Below are 23,749 nucleotides of genomic sequence, written 5' to 3'. Positions count from 1 at the left end.
GCAGCACTAATGTGCTCCTGCACCTCTCCTTTTGCACTGAATATTTCATTTTTTCATCTCTTGTGCACCTTTCCATAAGAAGTTCAAGGCAAATTAAAGCAAAGAAGCAGGGCAATTACAAGAAAAACGGGCAACTAAAAAAAACAAATGCACTACCAAAGATATAACAATATACAACCTAAAACATACATTACAATAAATGCATAGATAATTAACACAAAAGGCCCTCATCCAAAATTTAGAAGTGCAAAAGCATGCCCATATTTTACCCAGTACATACCATCCTAAAAATGGACTCTTCAGATATGAAAACAGGCAGAATAGAAAATACCTATCAAAAACCAGGGCCACAGACTGGGATGGAACTTACAGGTCCAGTTCCTCGTAGCAGGATGCTTCACTGTGGACCAATAGGAGACACTGTAAATGGCTCCAAAACAGCCAATTAAAAAATGACTTTACTGTGTATACGTACGCCACTAAGAGCCTCGGCATAGGCAGCCTATAAATACCAGACACAAATGAATAAATAAAATACTGCTCGCTATTCATAATAAAAAAATGACAATTCTACATAACATATATTCACAGGCTGTCTAGGGGCACTCTGACCTCTATTTTCTATAAAGGAACCAATCTATTTGGGGGGGTGGGGGAGGGAATGGAAACAGACTTCAGAAGTAATCAGACTGGGTGGCAAATCGTTTCTGTAAACTTCTGACATATAAGAATTAAACGGTCCCGGCTGGGGACAATCCTTCAGGAGACAGAACATCGTTTGAGGCATATATAAAAAAAAAAAAGGGTCAATCTTGGCAGCTGCTGTAAAAATAAACCATAAAAAACGACAAAATGTGTTTCCAGGGAGGCTAAACTTAAATGCCAGTAATAAATGGTCCGTGATCATTTATACTAAATACTTTTCCCCAGCAACCGGCAAGAGGCACTCAGGCGCTGGATTTCCTGGAAGGCACGTGAAAAGACTCGAGACGTTTTTACCCTTTCGTGATCTCCAAATGTTTTCCATTTTTAGGCCACTAAATGCAGTGTTTCTTTGTTTCTTCTCATGTTCCTAGCCTGGCACCTTTCACTGCTACCCGCTGGCAGCCTCTGGGCACCATCAGCTGGGAAGAGACGATGGCAGAGCAGGGGGAGGCACCGGCAATGCCTTCCCTCAGGAGACAGCGCACGCCTGCCCTTCTCACACGACGGCCGGGACTCCATCCCCTCCTGGGGGGCTGCGATTCTGAACACTGCCCCGGACCCGGGCCAGCATAGGGGACCAGAAGCCCAGGGCATCAAATCTGGGTCACCTACTCAGCAGCACTGGCAACACCGAGCCAGTCCAACAATGCAGCATCTCCGAAAGTAAATTCCTTTCATGACCCTGTAGAAGGCTAAACAGATAAAAGGTCTTCCTCTTCTAACCCAAAGAAAATCTGCTCCTTTAAATTTACATAAGGTTATAGCGCAAACTTATTTAATACTTCCTGCAAGAAGCCCTAGAGAGTTTGTTTCACTTTCTTGTTAGGTGATTTTTCAGCAAACATACAGCTGTTTTCTAACCAGGAACTGCATTGCTCTGAGGCAGGAAAGATTGCAGGTACATCTTATATTCTCAGCAGAAAACCCAATACCTAAGGGCTCCTCAACCACTGTCCAAGCCCGACTGATCATCACCAGTGCAATACATCATGCCTCGCAAACTATCCCCTAGAGTCATCAAAATGCTAAAACAGCGCAGGAATAGAAAAAGCTTTTCAGAGAGAGAGAGAGACTATTTACAAGGCCTTCATAGTAGTTATGTCTCTGTAGGAGGGCCAGCTAATAGCTCTAGGTGAGGTGTTTGTGATGGTTTAGGGGCCAGTTTTAGATGCAGAGTGAGACGTATGAACAGCACCAGTACACAGAGGTGAAGATTTGATGTCATTTGGAGTGAGGAAATCCTCACAAAGATGAGATTTCTAATATGTTATCTCGCCCTAGCGAGACATCAGATCTTCACCTCGGTGTACTGTGCTGCTCGTAAGTCTCACGCCGCATCTAGAACTGGCCCCTAAACCACCATCTATTAGCTGGCCCTCCTACAGAGAGATCAATAGTTGAATACTGGGAAGGCCCCACCCAGAGGTTCTCTCCCTCTCCCTCCAAGCCCAGAAAAGGCCAAAATGCAGCAGGCACATATTGCTTCCGGCGTTAAAACCATGCGATACCATGCATTATACTGTCGCACGGTGCGATATTTCCCCTGATTTTAATTAATCCCACCAAAACCCCTCCCCAATCCCACCCCTTCTAAAAATTTGCATTTGCGCCATGCATTAATGCCTTAACGCATTTTGATAAATAACCCTGTAATGCAGCGTAACACTTAACTAAACCAGAAAAAAAAAAGTCATTTAGGGATTGGAATATTTAAGGAGTGGATGAATATACCTAGAGTTACTGCAAATGCGATGTGTCTTTAAACAAAGAGACAACATAAAAAGAGCTAAATTAGGAAATGAAACTATGGAGGAGACATCAAAATTCTACGCAACGCACAAATACCCCTGCTGCTCTGACATACCTACTGTGATGTTTAGAAGGAGAAGACTGGGGTGTAATGATCCTCAGTGTATCTACTGCTGCTATACAATCCCCAGCTGCATCTCAACTGGTATGCAGTCCCAAGACGTGGCCACTGCATTAGGTGAATTATTTAACATACACAAAGAGTGTACTCCAGTGCCGAGAACATCTGCAATTATTTATTTATTTTATTTACGATTTTTATATACCGATGTTCATTTCAAAAAGAGATATCACATCAGTTTACAATAGGTAATTCACTATCCCCTAAAAGAGCTTACAATCTAAAATTTTTGTACCTGATAATATCCCAAAATGAGACATACCAAAAGGCTCTTTTTTGATTCATGGGCTAAAGATCTTAGTTCCTATCCCCCCTGCCTTATGAGATGAAATTTGGGCAAGTACTCCCCAAAGTCTCATACTGTGCAAGACTGTGGAACATTGTGCAAGAGTTTGCATCCTATGTAGACAAACACAGGTAATCACGGACAGTCAAGACACTGAGAACAACCAGAGGAGAAAGTAGACGAGATGAAGAAAAACAGGGTTGCTTAGTTTGGATCCCCTCCATAGATGCCATGTAAGACCTTGGGTAAGTCCCTTTCTTTTCCTGCATCCCAGTTTATCCCACTGCAACTGGGTGATAATCTTGTTTCTTTGCTGCCAAACACTCCACCCCAGGGATGGCTGCTTCTAGGTTTGTGAAATGTTAACATTCTTTAATCTTGTCAAAGATGAAGGAAGACCTTATTATAAAGTCATTCAATCGTATTAAGAATGCCAAAGATTAGTATAGAAAATATAAGGAAAGCATTAACCAAGTTGTTACTTATCAAGTATCAGTGGATTTCATTTCCAATCGTACTGAAAACGAAAAGAAATTCCTTGCCCTCTGAAGAATACAAGAGACAGATACCCACAGGAAACGTACGCTGATCTCATCCTAGTAACTGTGGACTGGAGTGAGTCACAAGATAAAGGTTCTGAATGGAAGGTTTTTAAGAAATGACACCTGGGGACACTTGCGTCACAGTTTGTCTTCCTCCACCTTCATCTCATACTCAAGATGGACACAAGTGTGACGCTGCCCAGCTATACTGCACCTTCACCGAGAATGTACCTAATTCACATTCATGACCACCCGGTGCTGATTTATCATTTCAGTTATGCTGGGTATTACCACCCACTCCTGAAAAGATTACTTCCTTCCTCATTCTAGTGAGCAGAAAGAGGTTTTCCTGCCTTGTGTTTGAGAACTTGTTACACATGTATATATTTTTTTTCTATACGCACAGAGTATAAAATTTGTATGCTTTGTGGGGCTGGTTTGGTGGGGGAGTGAGTTTGTTTGGGATTTCTGTTTAGCTTTCATTCATATGTGAGTTTTGCTTGTTTACCCAAACAAGAAAACTTTCTGTGATATATTGAATCCATGCTGGTCTCCTAAAGCCCCCTGATGACCTATAACAATTCCAGCACTGCTTGTGTACTAATATTAGAACCACAGTTAATAATATTCCTAACAGAGGGATCATTACTATTATGTAACGGCAGCTAATGGCTCCCTTTCTAAGAGGAGTTTAGCAGCAACCTTTTCTCCTGAAAAAAATAATAGCGTGCATACTGTAGGATGCTGTGACACTGTTTGACACTGTTTAAAAGGCTTTAAAAGCACTGAGTCTGTTTACCAATGTGCCACTGTGTAGAGCGGAGTGGAAAAAAAATTGAGGTCACTTAGAAAATGTCTGATGGAGTGACCAGAGCATTGGGGCAGGGGAGAGCGCTAAATGTCGTGTTCTTGGATTTCAGCAAGGCCTTTGACACGGTTCTGGCAGAGGCGACTTATTAAATAGAGCACCCTCGCTATGGACCCTAAAGTGACTGAACGGGAGACGACAAAGGGTAGTGGTCAAATGGAGTTCACTCCCAGGAGGAGGGCGTAACCAGCAGTGTGCGCCTCAGGGTTCAGTCCTCGCACTGGTTCTTTTCAACATTTTCAGGAGCAACATTGCAGAAGGGCTGGCAGGAAACATTTGTCTTCTAGCAGAGGATACCAAAACCCGCAACAGGTTAGACAGCCAGGAACGTTTGAAAAGCCTGAGATGAGTTCTAGTGAAACTCAAGGAATGGTCTACGGTCTGGCAGCTAAGATTTAATGCCAAAAAATGCAAAATCCCAAAGGAGAGGTACAATATAGTGATGAAATTCTTCTAAGCATGAAAAAAAGAAAAGAATGGTATCTGGGAATGATCAGATCCGATTATCTTAAGACGTCCAAACAGGTGTATAAGGCAATGGCAAAAGCCATAAAAGGCTTGGGTACCTAGAGAGGAATGGTCAGCAAACAAAGGCCTGGATTCATCATTTCACTATAATTATAGCAAAATGATCACCTGTGAGGAAAAAAGGGGCGGGGCGATAGTGAGCAGGTGGCTGCATCGTGGTGGTGAGTTTTCGCCCACCGTGGTTGCAGCTGCGCTGCACACTATCACCCCCATAGGACAAATGAAATAGATGTAGCTATTTCTGGCACTAATGCGGGTAACGATGTGTGATACATCACCCCCGGCAGTGCTACAGGCCCCTAAATTTCCTTAACCCCATCCAAACTCCAGCCCTTTCCCTAATCTGGATTTCCAAATCGCGTTGCGGTAGTTATTGCGTGTGTTAGGGTGTTATCGCGTGCAATAACGACCTAACGCACGGGATAACGGCCCTTCACAATTTGATGAATGACCTTGAAAGGGAGATGATATTATCCCTGTATAAATCCCTGGTGAGACTTTGGAAACTGTATAAGGTTCTGGATACTGCACCTTCAACACTGAATTAAACCAGTTGGACCTAAATATATTCTCCAGATGTATTTCTATTTAATGCCAGAACTGTCCTGGCTGAAAGAAGCCAGAGTGGATTTACCCAGTGTTCTAGAATCAGACTGATCTTGCCCATTAGAATGAGCAATGGCGGACACCTGGTTCTCGGTTTAATGCTCCCTTACTCATTGCTCAGTGGCTGCTACATTGCCTGGCACACCAAGCGGCAGGATCTGTCTGCCATCTGCCAGACGTTGCAAAACACCTGGGGCACTGGTATACACGGACATTATTTTGCAGGTAAATAGGGGGTGGTACTATAAAAATTAAAAAAAAAATCACAATTCATGAGAAGGCTTTAAAAGGCAAGTTCTCACCTGATGAATCTCCTGCCATCCGTTTTCATCCTTGCAGCCTACTGCCGCGTGTTGATGAAGTAGCAGCTCGCAGCAGAAGGGATCCCCTCCCACCACTGCAGTGTGATAGAGAGCTGTCAGCCCACGACTGTCCTTGTAGTCAGGAGAAGCGCCAAGTTCTAAAATGGTCTAGAATAAAATTGAAAAAAAGTTGCAGCGATTACATTTTAATAGCAGGACAATGGCCTAATTAGAACAAGGATGTACTGTTTATGGTTTTTCTCAACATCCTGCCTACCCTTCTGATCCTTCTGTGCACGAGCGTGTGCTGGCTGAGACAGAAACCACTACTTCTGGAGAAATGTTCTCTTCTCCTTTAAGAATGGATCATGCGCTGCTATTCTGAGAATATGAAATCCCTGAGGTAAGCAAGTGACTGGGCAATTTGGAGCATTGATAAAATTGTTCCCGCTTGCAAGCAGATCTGGAGTTGGGAATACGCAGCTGCATAGGGTGCCAAATTTTAAAAAGTAGTAAAACAGCCAGACTAGAAGTGGTGGTCTGCTCCCTATCTGAATTAGGGCCAGGTGCGGTGCCTGCCCGCCTCCTCTCTTAATATCTGAGGGATGGGGTGAACCAGGCTCCAAGCCCAGCCTATTGCCAGAAAAATCTTAAGCCCAGACCTGCTTCAAGTTTGAAACTTGTGATAATTCAAGCAGCATTCTTCCGTTTCTGAGTGCCGCCCTCTAGTGGTCAGATACTGTAACAAGTGCTGGCACCAGAAGCTTCTTTTGCATGTTTTGCTGCCATTTTCCTGACAATAGTTCTTAATATTAAGAGCAATAGCAGACTTCGCTTTCTGTAATCCATACTAATATTTATTTACTTGACTTGATTTTTTTTTTTTTTTTTTTTGGGATCTATCTGGAATTATTCACCGTAAGGGCAACTTGGTTCTTGGCTCTTGCAGCCTTGTGCAAAGCCATCAGTCCATCCTTGGCTCTGAAATCCAGATGTGCGCCTCCATTTCGCAGAGCTTTGATCATCTCCGTTGAGTAGTCAAGCTGAGCTGCCAAAGTTAGGGGAGTTTCTAGGGAAGAGCACAAAAAGAGGGGGATCAAAAAGCGCTCGAGGTTTAAAAAGATCCCACAGCACATTTGGACCCCCTTATAGCACTCTCCTAAGAATGTCTCTGTTAGCAAATAAATCAGAAAACTGCCTTTCGGTTTCTGCACAAACTTAATGTTACCAGTTGTGCTGCAATCCACCAAAGACTCTCAAATCACAGATGTAAAGACTCATGTCAGCAGCCTGGATAGTAGTATTGAAGCTCATTAAAACGGACACCTCCGTGGTGAGCAGATTACCCCCACTTCCCAAGCATCCCCATTAAAAGATGCTCATTAAATGTGCATTTTCCTCTGGCACAGTTATACTATGTCCCGCTATGTTGCCCGTACATTATGAACTGAAGCAGTGGGATACTTTTGTCAGCCTATATAGAAGGGAGGAGGAATTGCCACGCTTGCTTTTTTTTTTTTTTTACAGAGCAAATCCCACATGGATTTTACCTAACTTTGGACATCTGGAATGCATGCGGACACTCATAAAAACAGGCTAGTCACATTTTATTTGGGATACACATGCTATCAGACTGGATCCTATGGAAAAATATCCCCAAGCAAGCAGGTGTCATGACGTATGGTGTTCTGTACCTCCCGGTTTCTAGAAATAGGTCAGTTTTCAGCACTTCATGGAAAGGGCTTTCTACTTTGTTCCAACCCATTTCCAGTCGTGCATCATAACATGCTGCATAATGCGACTCTCAAACAGCCGTGCAACATCAAGACTCCATGCCGGTGCTTGGGCCTGTTGAATGCATCATGCATGAGATATTGAGAGGGTAATAATGAAAGCCCCTTCCACAGGTGAAAAAGCATTTTACCCACAAAAAAAAAAACAACCCACTGGGGCTTTGAATATTGCCCAAAATGTCCATAGATAAAGGTGCACACCACAGGTGCCTGAGGACGGCAGAGACAGGGCATGGATTGAGCTGCTGCATGGAATTTTGTTTATTCAAAACCACACAACTTATTTCCAATGAACATAATTACCCATGGGGAAAGCAGGCATGAAATTTCTTCAGCTAATTTTTTCCTTGGGTAATCATGAATGCAAAATTGCCCGTGCAGTTCTGCTGCCCTGCAAACCCTATGGGTTAAACTTTCCCCACAGGGTTTGCAGAAACCTGTAGAGACTGATTGTCACCTTAACGTCTGTAGTTTCCCCCAAAAGTCTGAAATCTTGTTCAGTCCCAATATTTAGCATAATTTGAGACTGAATGCAATAAAGAACCAAACCTCAGAGAAGACTGAAGCCACTTGCTGCAAACGTCACCAAAAGAGAACTTGGACTAAAAATCTCCACACTCCACTTTTCCTGATCTATCGTAATGGAGCAGATATTTTGCCTTTCGCAAAATAAGGGGTCAATTTTAAAAGGATCGTGCACGCGTCCACATGCGCATGGTTCCTTGCGCGCGCACCCGGACGCAATTATTTTGTACCAAGTGTGTGCCAGCATGTGCATACTATAAAACCAGATGGCTGCACGGGCATGCATGCCAGATTTTAAAATCTGCACGCACGGATGTGTGGGTGGCCCGCGAAACGCACACGATTGAGGGGAATTTTATAACCTACACATGGTGATGTGATCAGCCAGGCCCCAGTTCCCTCCCAGTCCCCTCCAATTAAGTAGCAGTCTGGGAGGGAACTTTCCTATCCCTAACCCCCTCTCCACCCCGACCCCTAAATCTATCCTAGCTATCCCCTTTTTTGTTGTTGTTGTTTTGCAACTTACTTCATGCCCGAAATTGAAGTTGCGCCTGCCGGCTAGCAAGTCATTGGAACGGCACAAGATGGCGCTGCCCCAGCCTGCCCCCTGGGCCCGCCCCTCCCGCAGGAGCCAGCACTTCAGCGCATAAGGGGGGTTACACACGTGACCAGGCCCATTCTAGGCCGTGTGCAGCACGCACCAGGCCCGGCCACATGCATAACTCCCGTTTTTTGTACGCGTGTGGCCCTTTTAAAATTGGGCCATAAACGTGCAAATTTAGGAAACCCGGAATCAACACTGAAAATTCAGATACTAAACTTCACAGTGCTGATGGGGCAGAAGCGCAGGGGTACACTGAAGTGTCATTGACTTAATACAGTTAGAAAGGGATCCAGACAGCCCAGAGGCCCGGTGGCACTGTCATGTGAAAAGGACTGGGTCTGACTGCCGGAATGGTTGAAGCTTGGGATGATAGAGGCAGCGTTCACAGGCCTGCGAGGTAGGGGGCTCAGCAGAGCTGCGGGGAGGAGGTGGGGGACAGGAGAAGGCTCCTGTTGTTATAGCCGGTTCTAATTTAGCTGGATGCACTAAAGGAGCAGAAGGAAACTGCTGCCCCCACCCCCCCCCCAAAAAAAAAATATCACTTTCCAGCTGCACAGTAAAAATGATCAACTCCTCTTCAAGGATCAGAAACAGCTCCAATTTCTTCTTCCTGATTACCATAATGTATATTCATTAAGCATATTTGCATGTAAGTGGTCTGCTTGAATTAAAAATGGAATTCATTTACATAATTTTGGTCATTCTGAAAGCCAGACCTATAACGTGGCCCTCAAAAGATAAGCATCGATTGTTCTTGTATCCCAAAATCCAAATTATCATTTCAGCCAAACATAACAGTTCATTTCTGAAAAGCAAAGCAGAATCTACACTTGTTCATTACAGGAGTGGCACAGTGCTTCAGGCACACGCGGAGGGGGCCGTACTCAGATCTGGGGAGGGAAGGAGGGAGGAAAAGATGGCAATGACACAAAGGGCCGGATTTTCAAAAGCAGTCACATGATTCAAACTGGGTTTTACAGGTGTAAACGCATTTTACCCAGGTAAGTGGGCTTTTGAAAATTGCTACAATATATGCCATTGCATTGTCCAAAGGTTTTAGCAACGTTAAGTGCGCTTAATGCAGGCAAATGGCTTTTGAAAATTGCTACAACATATGCCATTGCATTGTCCAAAGGTTTTAGCAACGTTAAGTGCGCTTAATGCAGGCAAATGGCTTTTGAAAATTGCTATGATAGTATGTTACACTTACACGTGTAACTCCTTTGAAAATTCACCTGTAAGGGTGTAACCTCGGGAGGACGTGCACCTCCATCCTTGGGGCTGGCAGGGATTCCTGGCCACCAAGGCAGTCAGAGGGTCAGCGGCAGCAAAAAAAGAAACTAAATTTTAAACCTCCAAAAGCACATGCTTCAAAATCAAACATTAATAATGCAAGGCTTTGATAGGTTCTCAAACTTTACCCCAATTGTTTTGTTTAATTTCTTATTTTTAATGATAGTGTAAAAGTTTGCATTTCATTTGAAAGGCAAAAAAAAAAAAACAGCCCAGTGATTCATTCTGAGCATCTTTGGGGGGTAAGGGGCTGTTTCATCCATTATTCTCACTGGAGTCTCGTGGCCCACTTTGAATGGGCCCTGAGTAGCTCTGCCTAATGGCCCAGTTTTAAAAGGGGTTTAACATGCATGCATTTTAGAACAGGCCCAGCCATGCGCATAATAACCCCTGGGCCCTGCAAAAGGGGCAGGCCAGGAGAGCTCCATTAGCCGCTGTCCTGAGGAAGTGTGCAGCCGGCCAGCACGCAGAACTTACTACTGCTCTAAGGAGCAGGGAAGTAAAAAAAAAAGATAGGTTTAGGGGTTGGGGAGGAGAGCGGAAGGGGGAAGGAGAGTAGGGTTAGGGATAGGAAAGTTCCCTTGGGATAGAGAAATACCTACAGTACCTGAATGTAAACCGGTGTGATATCTCAATTGAGATGAATGTCGGTATATAAAAATAATAAATAAATAAATAAAATAATTGCAGTGGACTGGGAGAGAACAGGGGGAGGCCCGATTGCATCGCCACACGTGTTTTTCTAAAGTCATCCCCCTGCACGCGGAGCAGGCCACCCGCCCACACGTGTGCTCATGGACATGAAAACCCAGCTCGCGTGCGCGCCAGCGAGACCGGTATTTTATAACGCGCGCACGCCGATGCGCACGTTATAAAATAGCTGCGTCCATTGTGCGTGTGCTGAGATCCGCGTGCACGTTTTAAAATCTCCCTTTTAAATGTCAGTCTGCTGAAAGGATGCTCCCACTCATTAGAAATAATAAATTATTTTAATTTTAATACAAAACGAGGAATCGCATCACCAGCGATGCTTGGGCAACCATCAGAACATTAAACGCACAAAAGCAGTCATTCAGTGCAAGACAAAATGCAGGCAAAGCACGCATGGGTTAAGGCTATGTTCAGGAATCTGCTTGGTGCTCTTTTCTAAGACTTAGAAAAGAGCACCAAGCTATGCATTGTTGGGAGAAGACTTCTCCCAACAATGCATAGCAATGTGTTTCCACCACTTACTGCTTCCTACCAACACAGACGCACATTCTAGGCATTCGTTTGCAGTTTAGCATAGCACTGAGAAATGACCCGAGCATGGCCAACATGAAGAGCGAAACCAGAGATAAAAGCACGTGCATGGGCCGCAATAAGATGCCCACAGCTTGTAGCACACGAGGGTGAAACACAAGAAAAGAGACAGCATGGAGAGAAAGCCTGAAACTTTGTATTTTGAGGACTGTAACCTCTACAGCTGCTTAAAAGAACAACTCAAGAGTTCGTGTTTCTCACTTCCTTCCCACAGCACACATCTCACTTCATCCAGCTTCAAATGCAAATGTGGTCTCTGTGGACACGTTTAGTTCTCGGTATCTGTGGCAGCCCAAATACCGCATTTTCCAGACTGGAGTGCGGAGCAGGCGTAGAGGGAGCAGACACAGCCATGCAGTACAAATGTTTAGAGAGAGAATGTGGCCAATCATTGCCATCCCTGTAGTCTTCTCTAGAAATGGTGGAGAGCAGCATCAAATCAATCTCATTCTCTACACCTGAGAGGGGGAAGGGCAATAATCAAACCCCCACATCTACCCTTATACCCATGGGCCTGCAAGCTCATTTTGCTATGAGATAAAAATTATTGACCCAAAGATAGTTAAAAGGGCAATTATCTTGATGATGAGCACCACCGGCGTTCACAGTCCTGAACCAGCGTGCATGTGACAATAACCCAGAATTTCTTCCTAATCACCCGTTATGGAAGACAATCCTGATATAAATATCTGGAAGGGAGGTGGAAGGATAATTTCCTACATTTTCACCACTTTCAGGAATCTATTATTGACCTGATTCAAAAGCTGCAATTTGATAGAGGGAGGATAACTTTCTAAGCTATTTGCGTTACTGGATTTCCATACTTAAGTGGTCACTAGGATACTTATCCTAGCATTTTATAAATTGTGCAGTGGATTGCTGCACAGTTTATAAAATACATTGTAGTTCAGCTCTGAATGTATGTGCATATGTTTCAGTACACACACATATTTGCAATGCAATGAAAGCGCTTAGCTTCTCTACCTATTTTATAAAACATACAAGCATATATTTTATGCATGAAAAAAAAAAACCTGAACATTTACATATAAAACCCTGCTTTATATGAGAAGGCTGGTGTATTTTAATATATATGTGCATGTCCTTGAAATCACCAGTTTACCAATAACTCTGTAAGTTCATCCAGTATATCTCAAGTTCACCTAGACCTTCTAGTTCTACGCCCTGAACTCTCCCCCAGTTCATCCAGACCTCCTGCCCCAAAACAGCAGACAGACAAGTCTATATTCACGTGCCCAAATCAATTGGCAGGTGCAAAACTGCATGAATAAGCTGGCAAATGCATTTGTGCAAATCTATTATAAAATAGCAACTTCTGCATATATCTCTTGACCCTGACCTAGAACATGTCCAAACTGTCCTTTTTTTGCACAGGTAAATGTATACAAAAAACAGAAAAATTATTGGGCACTTTTGACGTGTATAAAATAGTGTGTACATGAATACAGGCTACTTACAAACATATTTGCTAATTTTCCACTCATAACCCCTTTGAAAATTCTCACTAGTGACTGCATGGGGGGAGGGGGAATTTACCACCCAGAAGAAAACTGAATTGAGCAAAGGAATTGGTTGATTTCTTTCTTATTTTCAGGCATCCAAATCCAACCCCTCCCCCTTTCTACCTGTGCATGAGGTATAGTAATTGACCCAGAAAGCTGGAACGGGGGCAGTATTATCCAGCATGCCATTCCTGTTTGAGATGAAATAGGAATTAAAATGTAATTCTGAATCCATCCTGTTGGAAAGCCAGAACATTCAAAACAATTTTCTAGTTTCATTCAGCAACTAAGATAGCGTTGCTGTGGTAGAAAGGGAACTTATCCAAACACAACTCTAGAGTCGGGGCATTCCTATAAGTGTCTGAAACACTTTACAACAAAAATAAGAATATGCACTACTGCAGGAAAGCAAACAACCACAAAGCCAAAATGAAGGAGCAGGGAAAGAATGTAAAAATACCAGAGCAAGCCAGGGATGAATAGCGTGAAACTCATTGCCAAGGGCACGGGAAAAATGAGAGTATTTGAAAAGCGAGAGAGAGAAAGGCGTTGGCCATTCAGATTAATTCGAGAAAGAAGCCAAGCAGCAGCCTGACGGAGTTGGATCTGACATCTCCGCTCTCCTGGCCTTTCAACAATTAAACCCTGCAGCTCACAGCAAGAGCTCGGTTCATATCCACAGCTCATGTCCACCACACTCATACCTCCATTTTCTGGGTCATGATAATTGGGGTCCAATCCTCGATCCAGCATCTTCACAATCTTCTCCAGTGAGTGGTGTTGAATATAATCCATAAATTTTCTCAAACTAGCCTGTGAAAAGAAAATGATAGATATTTCAACCTAACAGGAATAGGACAAATACAAAGGAAGTCATAACAAAACATCTAGGGGCCAATTTGCAAAGGGTTTAGGCTTCTAAAATGGGCCCTTTTGAAGATGTACTAGAGCTGATTCCCTAAATTTAGGAGCCTAAAAAGTGGGTGGCTATAGGGCATGCATAGCTGGGAGCTTAGCACTGAGTTTCAGAGCTAGGAACTTAAATTTAGGAGCCTAAATATAGGAAATGAATAACAGGCTTCAATTTGGAGACCTTCATTTATGTGAATTTTCAACTGAAAACTTAGGCGCCTGTATTCAGTTTAAAACAGGCTCCTAATTTAGGAGCCCAGGTTTTTGAATATTGGCCCCCTTGAGTTTATAAAAAAAATCAAAGAAGGTTTCCAACTCTGTTCTTTGTAGATGGCTCATAATTAGATAATAAAACAAATTCCAGAGGAATAAATGTTCTTCAGTCCATAACTGTTCAAATCAATGACCTTCCATAAATGGTTTTCCTCTGATTTTTCTAATTCCTAAAATACAATATAACACCCCCCAACACACACCAAGGGGATCACACACTTCGGAGGATACGGAGATCTGACCCACTCTGTGCAGCCTCTGGAAAATCAGGCACGGATTCATGCTGTGGGGAGCAGGATTACCTGCAGGGCCCAAGGGATCACAAAAACTTAGGCCACACAAAACTGCAGTGTTCCAGACATGAAAGATTTATTTAAAACATCCAAAAACTTTAAATCCAACAAAAAGGTCAGGAGAAAAAGTGAGCATACAGTCCAAAATGTCACACATGAAATGTCAGCTTCCTACTAAGGAGAGGTTTCAACGAGGTTACTCGCTTTTTCTTAAGACCTTGCACATGAGAATTCTCCCGCTCGGGTTCCCAAACAGAAGAACCACCGTCTCCCCTCCAGTTTCAATGAAAAACAGAATGAAGCCATCTTCACACCATCAGTCCAGCAGCAGGCTTCCTGAGAATCATGGTGTCCCCACTGGTCAAGTGGCCCTTCGCTCTTACTGGAGTGAGCCTCCAGTGCTCCCCCCAGCAGATTAGCACATATTACACAAAACAACCCCAGTTATCCCCTAAATTCCTCTGCAGAACTCCTTTCAACAAATTCCCAAAATTAGACCCCTCCCCATGACTCCATACCACCTCCACCCCCAACTGCTCTGGGGGAAGGACCTTCCTTTCATTCCCTGTCTCCTACAAACCTCCTTGGACCTCCCATGGCTGGAAAGTTCCTCATATTACAACATAGCACCATATAGTGAAACCTGACAGATGTCACAACTACCTTTTGTTTAATAAATGCTTTAAAAATAATTAATGGGCTCTATTCATCAAATGCATTATTCATTTTCACCGTGGGCTCAGGGTTTCCTGATCTTTTCCAATGACTTATGGAAAAAAAAAACATCATACGAGAATACCTAACACAAAGCCCTGTGAATTTTAATATACTGTGTAAAATTCACGCACGTATAAATTCTGAACCTTGCATTCGCAAAAGGTATCAGAAAAGAGAATCGTAAATTTAAAAATAAATGGATTCTTATGGTTAAAGCTGGAAAAACTGAACATACCTTTGTGTGGAGTTTGGCCATTTGTTTTTCGTCAATGAAGGACTGTTTGTAAATTCTGTTCTTGTATCGAAACTGAAAAAAAAATATATAAGGAACAGCTAGGTTTTTTTTTGCAGAAATCTACAGCACATTGTTTCCACAACAACAACATTAACTCCTTTCTCATGGCTTGCAGGGGACCCCTACAACCAGTCAGATTTTCAGGATAACCACAATAAATATATAAGATATACAATTTGTACACATTGGGTTTCCAATGAGTGCAAATTTACTTAACACATATTCATTGTGGACATCCTGAAAACCCAACTTGTAGGATCCCCAGGAAAGGTTTGGGGAACTCTATCCTGTCCTCCACTTTACAGAAGCAACTATTTCAGTGTGAGACCAATGTGCAACCCAGCTCACAATAAATATTAGAATAATGTATAGATTGGATGTGAGTAATTAAAAGCTGTGAATCTATTAACCGTTGGTGCTATTTAATCATGTCATAGCTGTGCTATGGCAGTTCTGGTAAAACAAAGGAAATCAGGACAGCTGAGAGAGAAAATAAAAATGAGCCCTCATCATGCAGGCAATAACTCATGTCAGGAGTTGTTCATGAAGAGGGTCTGGGGACACAGTCTAAATCCATTGTGAAAAATGGGCCTCGAGGCTGTGAGGAACAAGCCCAAGTGGGTGCCTCTTCCTCCTGCTGTCCCACAAGAGGCAGAGATTAGATAGGGAAGGCTCCATTCACTCATACAGCAAAGGACAAACACAGAATAGAACAATTACCATCCTCTGTGCTTGAAGGTCAGATGTTAACTTTTCTACGTATTTTTCTTGATGAGGCACAGACATTTCTTAAAATTCTAATCTTGCATAATTGTGTTTTTACATTCTGGTCTTTACCTCCTTTGGCTCAGGCCGCTCAGTTTTAGTGGACGTGCCAGTAGCCGAGAAGTAAAGCCCATGCAGAAGACAAGTTCTACTCCAAGGTCAGGTCTTCCGCACCCCAGGTCACCCTTGGGGAGGGGGGGGAGAAGGTCTCAACCACTGTTCAACAGGAGCACTCAATGACCAGCCTTCTGGGTCCACCTTAGCCGGGCTCCAAAGGGAGATGTGGCTCATGGACCCTGGCCAAGGACTATCACTGCGATGGTTTGTCTAAGAGAGGAGGCTAGCAGATATTTAAAAAAAATAGGGGAAAATCCCCAGGGTAGTTCTGAAGGAACCGTGTCCTGGCAAAGGCTGGCTCTGATTGAACTGAAAGCCCAAAAGGAGCAGGTGAAAAACAGATGGGGCAAAAAATAAATATGAATTCTAGTTTCCCCAAAAGTGATTGAAATAAACTTGAAAGAAAGAAAATAAAATCAACCTTTTCTTACTAAAACAGTTTTCTAAATTTGTCATGAATCTGTGGACTGGATTGACCTCATAGCAGGTTGCGTAAAAAAAAAAAAAAAAAAAAAAACCCAATTATGATCTTTGCCATGAGAATATTGTAAGGGCCTTGAAAGCATGAATGACATTTTTTTGTCAGAAGCATACGGAGGGGGAATTTTAGGTTAGGACACAGCATCTGCTTACTCATCCAAGAGGTGAACCTGATAAAGGTCCCAATAATGATCCTTAAAATGGACTGACAGCACGTTATCACCTTCTCTCTCCCCCTCCTTCCCTCTAATGGCAGCAATGCCCAGTACTATCTGTGCCGCTCAACTGCCTGAGGCTTTGAGCACTGCTGAGAGCACTTAACCAAATTCCTTACCGGGAGAAGTCCCAATAGTCACAGGGACGGAAAAAGGGGGACAGGGAGAACAATTTTAATTTTTAAAAAAAAACAGCCATTGTTAGTAGAACATATTTCAATACAACTCCTCTGGGAGTTTGCAAAATTCAGCAGGAGGGAAATCAAGCAGATGTGGAACAAAACGGTTCTGATAGGCAGCTGGAAAAGCTGCATTCTTCCAAATTTTCCAAACCACCACCATCCAGTGCACATAGAACAGGTGGAAAACACACTTTTATTCTTATCTACCGGTCGACAAGTGTGAGCATACAACTTCAAATCTGCAAGAGCTGATGAAGGAAGAATGTGAAACAGAAGAAACATTTCATGATGTATACGCTCCGTCAGGAAAATGCAGTCTTCCCAGGTAATCAACCAAAATATAAAAAGTCTAGCTGGAATTATAAATAGATTGTATATATTTGAACTGGGGAAACCTCATAAAGCACCGGACTATCAAGTTAGCCATTAGAATTATGGACTGAGCAACTTGTACAGTCTGGGGTTACCAATGATTATAACTTTTCTCTAACAACCACAAAGTTGGAGCTAGAGTCTTACAAGTAGCCATTAGGCATATCCATATAGCCTAAAATTGGCGCTTTATGAGGTTTCCCCAGTTCAAATATATACAATCTATTTATAATTCCAGCTAGACTTTTTATATTTTGGTTGATTACATAAGTGTCTGGCACTATCTGGATTATTTTTTTGAGTCTTCCTAGGTAATGCATTCCTCTCTCACCCATTCTCCTTTCCCTAGCCTGTTCCTAAATTAACAGCATGGGCCACCTAAATAAAAACTCCAGCATAAATCACCAGCAGGTATAGAAGAGCAGATGGCAACCCAGATTCAAAAGGACAACTTTGGAAGAGGCTTATGAAGTATCAAAAGCTCACATACTACAGCATTTTCTTATTGGTGCTTTAAAGGGTATCGCAGCCTAAGACTCCATGACAGCAGGTGAACAAATGCTCATTACGGCATGCAATACTATATGAAAGTCTACACCTACTGAGCAAACAGTTCACACATCATTTAAAAAGTCTTTCATTAATCAAAGCACAGAGTGCGAATAGTCAGGGCCCATTTATAAATCATTAAAATACTAGGAAAGCACCTCCAATGAAGGAACACCTTTGCTCATGGGCTGTGGATATTCCCTAAGAAGTCGCTCCTCGTCCAAAAATTTCCCATCTCTACCGTTGATGGTGGGCTGGAATAGCCCATAATTGAGGACATCTTTCAGACTCTGATTCAAAGAGCACAGAATTCGTTGTTTTGCAATCCACACAGTAGCTTCGGGATTGAAGCGGATGCATTTCTGCAAAACAACAAACAAACAAAAAAAGGGTATAAGACATTTATAGATTACATTTCAGCTTTAGTGTAATATGATCTTCAGCTAATGCTCACTGAGAGAAAAAAAAAGTAATGAAAATCCACGTTAGTAATAGCAAATGTGTACAAACCAAACAGACAATGTCTCATAATCTACAGCAGTGGGGAAACCTAGCTACTAAGCAAAGCACCCCATAAAAATCTTCATCCTTTCACATGTATTGTGTACAGATAGACTAATATTGGTCTAGCAATACCAAGCTGCAAATTTATAATACCCAGTCTTAAGAACACTTACAGCTTCCTAGACCAGGAGAAAGAAAACGGATGAGTTCAAATACCACAGGTTACACTGCTATAGATTTGGATTACTATTGACCCGTTTGCTAAATTGGCTCACTTATGGGCAGATACAGTACAATGCGCTCCACTGTTAACCCGCCATCGGACGCGCATTTTCCCTTACCCCTTATTCAGTAAAGGGCTGAAAACTCGCGTCCAACCCGCCAAACCTAATAGGGCCCTCAACATGCAAATGCATGTTGAGGGCCCTATTAGGTACTCCCGCGTGATTCAGAAAACAAAATATGCAGCCAAGCTGCACATTTTGCTTTCAGAAATTAGCGCCTATCCAAAAGGTAGGCGCTAATTTCTTCGGGCACCGGGAAAGTGCACAGTAAAGCAGTAAAAACTGCTTTTCTGTGCACCCTCCGACTTAGCACTATGTAAATAAGTATACCACTCTGATATTGTTAAATTATTCCTGCCCATCTTCTTCTCCCAGTTCCAGCCTCCCATGTTTTATTGTAACTTTTTTGCTCCTCACCATTTGTTAATTGTTAAAGTTATCTCACCCCCTGTTACCTGTAATCCAGCATGATGTGATTGTATCATGAATGCCGGTATATAAAAGCTCTAAATAAATAAAATAAAAATAAATTAATATCATGGCGATATTAAGTTGGAGGTCCTGAAGGGTAAAAAAGTAAAAAAAAAAAAAAAAAAGAATAAAAAAATTTGAAGTCGGCCCGCGGCTGTCGGGTTGAAAACCAAATGCTCAATTTTGCTGGCGTCCGGTTTCAGAGTCTGTGGCTGTTAGCGGGCTCGAGAACAGACGCCGGCAAAATTGAGCGTCTGCTGTCTAACCCGCTGACAGCCGCCGCTCTGGGCCAAAAGGAGGTGCTAGGGACGCGCTAGTGTTCCTAGCACCTCCTTTTGCCCGTTTCTACTGCCGGGCCTCATTTAAATACTGAATCACGTGCACAGGCGAGTGGCACCACTTAGCTGGCTAACTGACATTGAATATCAGCCTCAAATTTTTCTACATCGTAATAGGCTACTCCCACTGTGAAAGAGAACCAAAGGATCAGCAAAACACCGAATGAACAACCAATTAAAATGCCGTGCACCTATCATGGTACTGCGCAGTGGCTTTGCACATTTCATCCCTATTGTCAGGCAGTGCATACTGTACAAGCTAGCAATCTCAGTTTACATCTTACGGGAGATTTGGAAGAAAAACCAGGGAGAAGCGGAAAACTAGCACTGTTCTTGTTTTACAGGAAGCCTCCTACTTAAACGAGAAGCTTCTAAGGCTTGATTATGCTTCAAGCCCAACACCCCCCCCCCCCCCCCCCCCCAGGACCTATAAAACACATGTACGTCTGGCAATTTGGGATGAATCACACCACAGTCTAGCATTAAAATAAAAAATGTTCAACTTTGAACACAGAGCGTACTCTACGTACAAAGCATCCTTCATATAAAATATTTAGTGCTGTGCACACAGGAAAAATAAAAATTGGGCTGATCAAAAGCAGTTCTCCCGTCAAGCCTGGAAATAAACCTTAAACTCGATGTTTCTTCTTTTTCAAGCATTGCATTTAACCTCCCCATTACACACACAGCCCAGTATCACAGAAATGGAACTGAAACTCCGAGCATCTAGAAAGCACCAGAACCCCAGGAAAAGAATGCAGCATGTCTGAACGGTGAGCCCCATGTGATCAGGATCATCAGAAGGGCAGGCTGTACGTAAGTGTGGAAACATTGAAAAGGAAAGGGAATCTCTCTCATCCCACAGTCCATATATGCAGGAGCAATGGATCTCAATAACTGCATATTCACTCCCAATACCTTAATATGAAATACAATCAAATTAACCAGAGATCTGCAGATTAGTTGTCTGGTATCAGCAGAGCTTTTTTTTTTTTTTTAAATACCTAAAATGAATTAACAATCAGTTACGACAAATCACTCAAGTCCAACAGGCAGTAGAAAAATCAGTTTAATGACAAATATAATGAAATACTAATCTGATCACAACATCAATGCATTATTCATTTCCTTGGTAAATACAGTAAACACCCAGTTGAAGGAATGTCAGGTTTTAATGTCATCAACCTGAGAAAAAAAAATTCAGCTTCCTTTCTGTTTTCTAATGAAACTGAACAAAAGAAAAAGGCAGTTCAGGAAGGTCTTTTCTGCAGATATGAGGTCCCTGGGAAAACACCACAAATGAAACAGAGACTGAGATAATGGTAGGGAGCGATGGGTTAACTGGTTTCCTGGGCGTGAGGGGGGGGGGGGGGGAGCATTCTCCTGGACTGCTTTTGGAAGCAAGTAAATATAACTAACTGCATACTGCTCACAACACCATGACAACACTAGCTTTATTTCAAATTCTTGTTCATAAAATCAAGCTTAAAGTAAATTTTTGCTTAAATCCAAAGCGTAACCAACAACAAAATGGCACTTCCAGCCTCTTTCATGACGCATGCATCTCCAGGCAAAGGTCTGTGCTAAGTGCAAGGCAAATTAATCAGAAAGGTCAAAACATGAGAACTATACACTTTGAAAATTCAGCCATAATTAAAAAGGATAAGGTAGTTCTATGTCCTTCAGTTTCCTAACACAGTCACCCATCGCACATCCAGAGGAAGGAAGCCTCAACCTCAAAGCCCATTTGCTATGGAACGCAGAGCGCAAATGGTTTGTAAATGCATTCAAAACCTATAAGATTAAGCATGAATAACATGGAATGCATCATCAGGAACATTTGCTTATCCATGCTTCCCTGAATGGGAAATTCAGCTTAGCACTTCATAAAATATTGAATAAAGTATTAACGGCAAGCCTGGATTTATGCTCCAAGGGGCGTGTATAAAGCCTGAGAATCCTTTCATCACAAGTTAATAGAGCAGGTTTGAGGTTTCCTTCTCAGCTAGTAAAATGTCTTGAGTTTGATTTTTTTTCAAGCAGTTTCTGTCTCATGACTCACAGTGCAACACCATGGCACACCTTTACCTTCAGGATGAAGACATGATGGCTATTAGGACATCAAGATCGCACAGGTTAAAAGTGACACACGTCATACCGAGTATGCACTAAAATATTGCTTACAATTAATCTGTTAGAAATATATCAAGCTCATTTTTCAATTACAGGGCCACCAGTGCAACGTCCAGACTCTCAAGGACATTGGTGGGGAGGAAGGATATAAAACAGGAAATATCCCCAGGTAATTGGGAATAAAGTCTCATTGCACCAGATCCCGGCCCTGGTCCTGAAAAAGCAGGAGGAAACTGCCGGGTCAAAAAAAGATTGGCAAGACAAGAGTCCGATCATGAAGTCAGATTATCTAGCCTGGTGGCAATAAAAGCAATGTGTCTCATGCATAACGGAAAAGCTGCTGGGCTGGCTCGGTGCCCAGTGATGCGCAGGGGCAGCTTTAATGCAAAGGACCAGAGTCTCTATAATAATGGGACTGAGTAGGGAGGGGATACCCATGAAGGTTTGCGATGTTGGGTTGGGTTCCTATTGAGCTGAAAGCCCAAAAGAGATGGAGGAAACTGGAGGCCACCCTCCTACCTCCAACAGCAAAAAAAAAAAAAAAAAAAAATGAACGAATGTAAATTTATTCAAATATCCAGCAGTGGGGAGAAAAGCAATGCTGTAAATCTGAGAGATTATTACTGGGACACAGCTTCAGAGCAGCAATGTACACCAAACCCTTCACAGACTGTGAGAGGACCATTAAAACGCCTCCAACATCTCTGCCAAATAACTCTCCCAAGATACTAAAAATGCAGAACAAACAGGCAACTACAAATGTGGTTTAAGATATCCTCAGGTCTAGCACAGAGTCACTGCAACAAGGAAAACTCAAAAGAAAAAAAGTAAAATCCAAGGAGGGGAAAAATGTTAGGGGAACTTAGAAAAATGATTTTTGGGAACAGTTGCACACAGAGAAAGTTATCTTTAAGATAACAGGATCTTTTTGGGTTTGTTTTTTTTTTATTAATTTTCCTTGGAAAACAGCAGGCCAGGTGTGAACATCAACATTCTCGAAAAGGGCTCCCTAAGTAAAAGTTTAATCAGTGCAGTTAGCTCTCTTTTACTGTTCAGATCATTCAAATAGTTAAGTTACATAAAAAAAAACCTTCTCATGATGACTCTGATTATCATTAAATGCAATCAGACAAATTTCAAAATTAAGGTTCTAATCTAATGCACAAAATAACCCATGATGAGTTAATTTGAGTCATTAAACATAATTTAATTTCTTACTAATATATCAAGAATCACAGATGATTAACATAGTTCCCAAGTATAAATTTCATAGCCCTGGTTTATACAATAATATTTTGCAGTAGTAATTAGAGTTACAGGGACTGAGGTCTAAGCTTGCAAATGTTTCTTATTCTCAAAGCTTTAGTACATCTGCATTTCACACTGGACCACCACAAAACCTTTCACATTAAGTTAAACTGTGCAAGTTTTCTGTTCACTCTTTAAACCTCTTCCCTTTCATCTAACTGCTGTTCAACTAGTGATGTGCTTTGACTAGAAATGAAATAAAAAAAATCTCAATAAAATTTCCTATTACGCTTTCTTTCATTTTCAGAACAAAATTAAAGAATTTTTTTTAAATTGTGTCCTTCATTTTGAAATGAACACCCGCCTCTCACAAAACACCCAGGTTGACTGGCAGACTCCCCATCTCTGCATCTTATCCCATCCTTGGGTCTTCATGAGACAAATCGATCTCCAGTCATTCTTGTTCCCACCTGTGCCGTTCTGGATCACTCCTGCCTCAAGACGACTCACAGACAGGGCTTAGATGCAGGGCAGAGGGGGCACCCAGTGGGGCTGCCATTAAGCCTAGGTGGAGGGGGGGGGGGGTCATTTTTTCTTAGTTGTTTTAAAAGCAAATAAAAACGAAACATGAAAAAAAGCCCCAAAACAAAATGAAAAGCACCTGCTCCCCTCAAAATAGAAGAAAAGAAAAAAAAAAAACCCCTTCACATTCCTAGTTCAATCATCACTGGCATTCAGGAAGCCTCAGAACTCAGCCACAGATTGCGCTCATTTGTGCTGTAGAAGGCAAAACT

The 23,749-nt window shown here is 42.4% G+C and overlaps 1 protein-coding gene across 8 annotated transcripts in view; it reads right to left on the bottom strand.

Moving 5' to 3' along the window:
• The window catches only part of SHANK2 (SH3 and multiple ankyrin repeat domains 2), a 544,106-nt gene that overhangs the window by 372,879 nt on the left and 147,478 nt on the right, over positions 1 to 23,749 (bottom strand). For all 8 annotated transcript variants that reach the window (XM_029582906.1, XM_029582904.1, XM_029582897.1 and 5 more), the window contains 5 exons: positions 18,136 to 18,339; positions 15,238 to 15,309; positions 13,512 to 13,620; positions 6,685 to 6,836; positions 5,768 to 5,935 (listed from right to left, as the gene is read on the bottom strand). In XM_029582906.1, coding sequence (XP_029438766.1) covers positions 5,768 to 5,935; positions 6,685 to 6,836; positions 13,512 to 13,620; positions 15,238 to 15,309; positions 18,136 to 18,339 — 705 coding nt within the window. The remainder of the gene's footprint in view (positions 1 to 5,767; positions 5,936 to 6,684; positions 6,837 to 13,511; positions 13,621 to 15,237; positions 15,310 to 18,135; positions 18,340 to 23,749) is intronic.

The sequence above is a fragment of the Rhinatrema bivittatum genome, chromosome 17, assembly GCF_901001135.1.
Source record: "Rhinatrema bivittatum chromosome 17, aRhiBiv1.1, whole genome shotgun sequence".
In the NCBI taxonomy this organism is placed as follows: Eukaryota; Metazoa; Chordata; class Amphibia; order Gymnophiona; family Rhinatrematidae; genus Rhinatrema; species Rhinatrema bivittatum.
The sequence above is the reverse complement of the archived record's forward strand: the minus strand, read 5'-3'. Positions and strand labels throughout refer to the sequence as shown.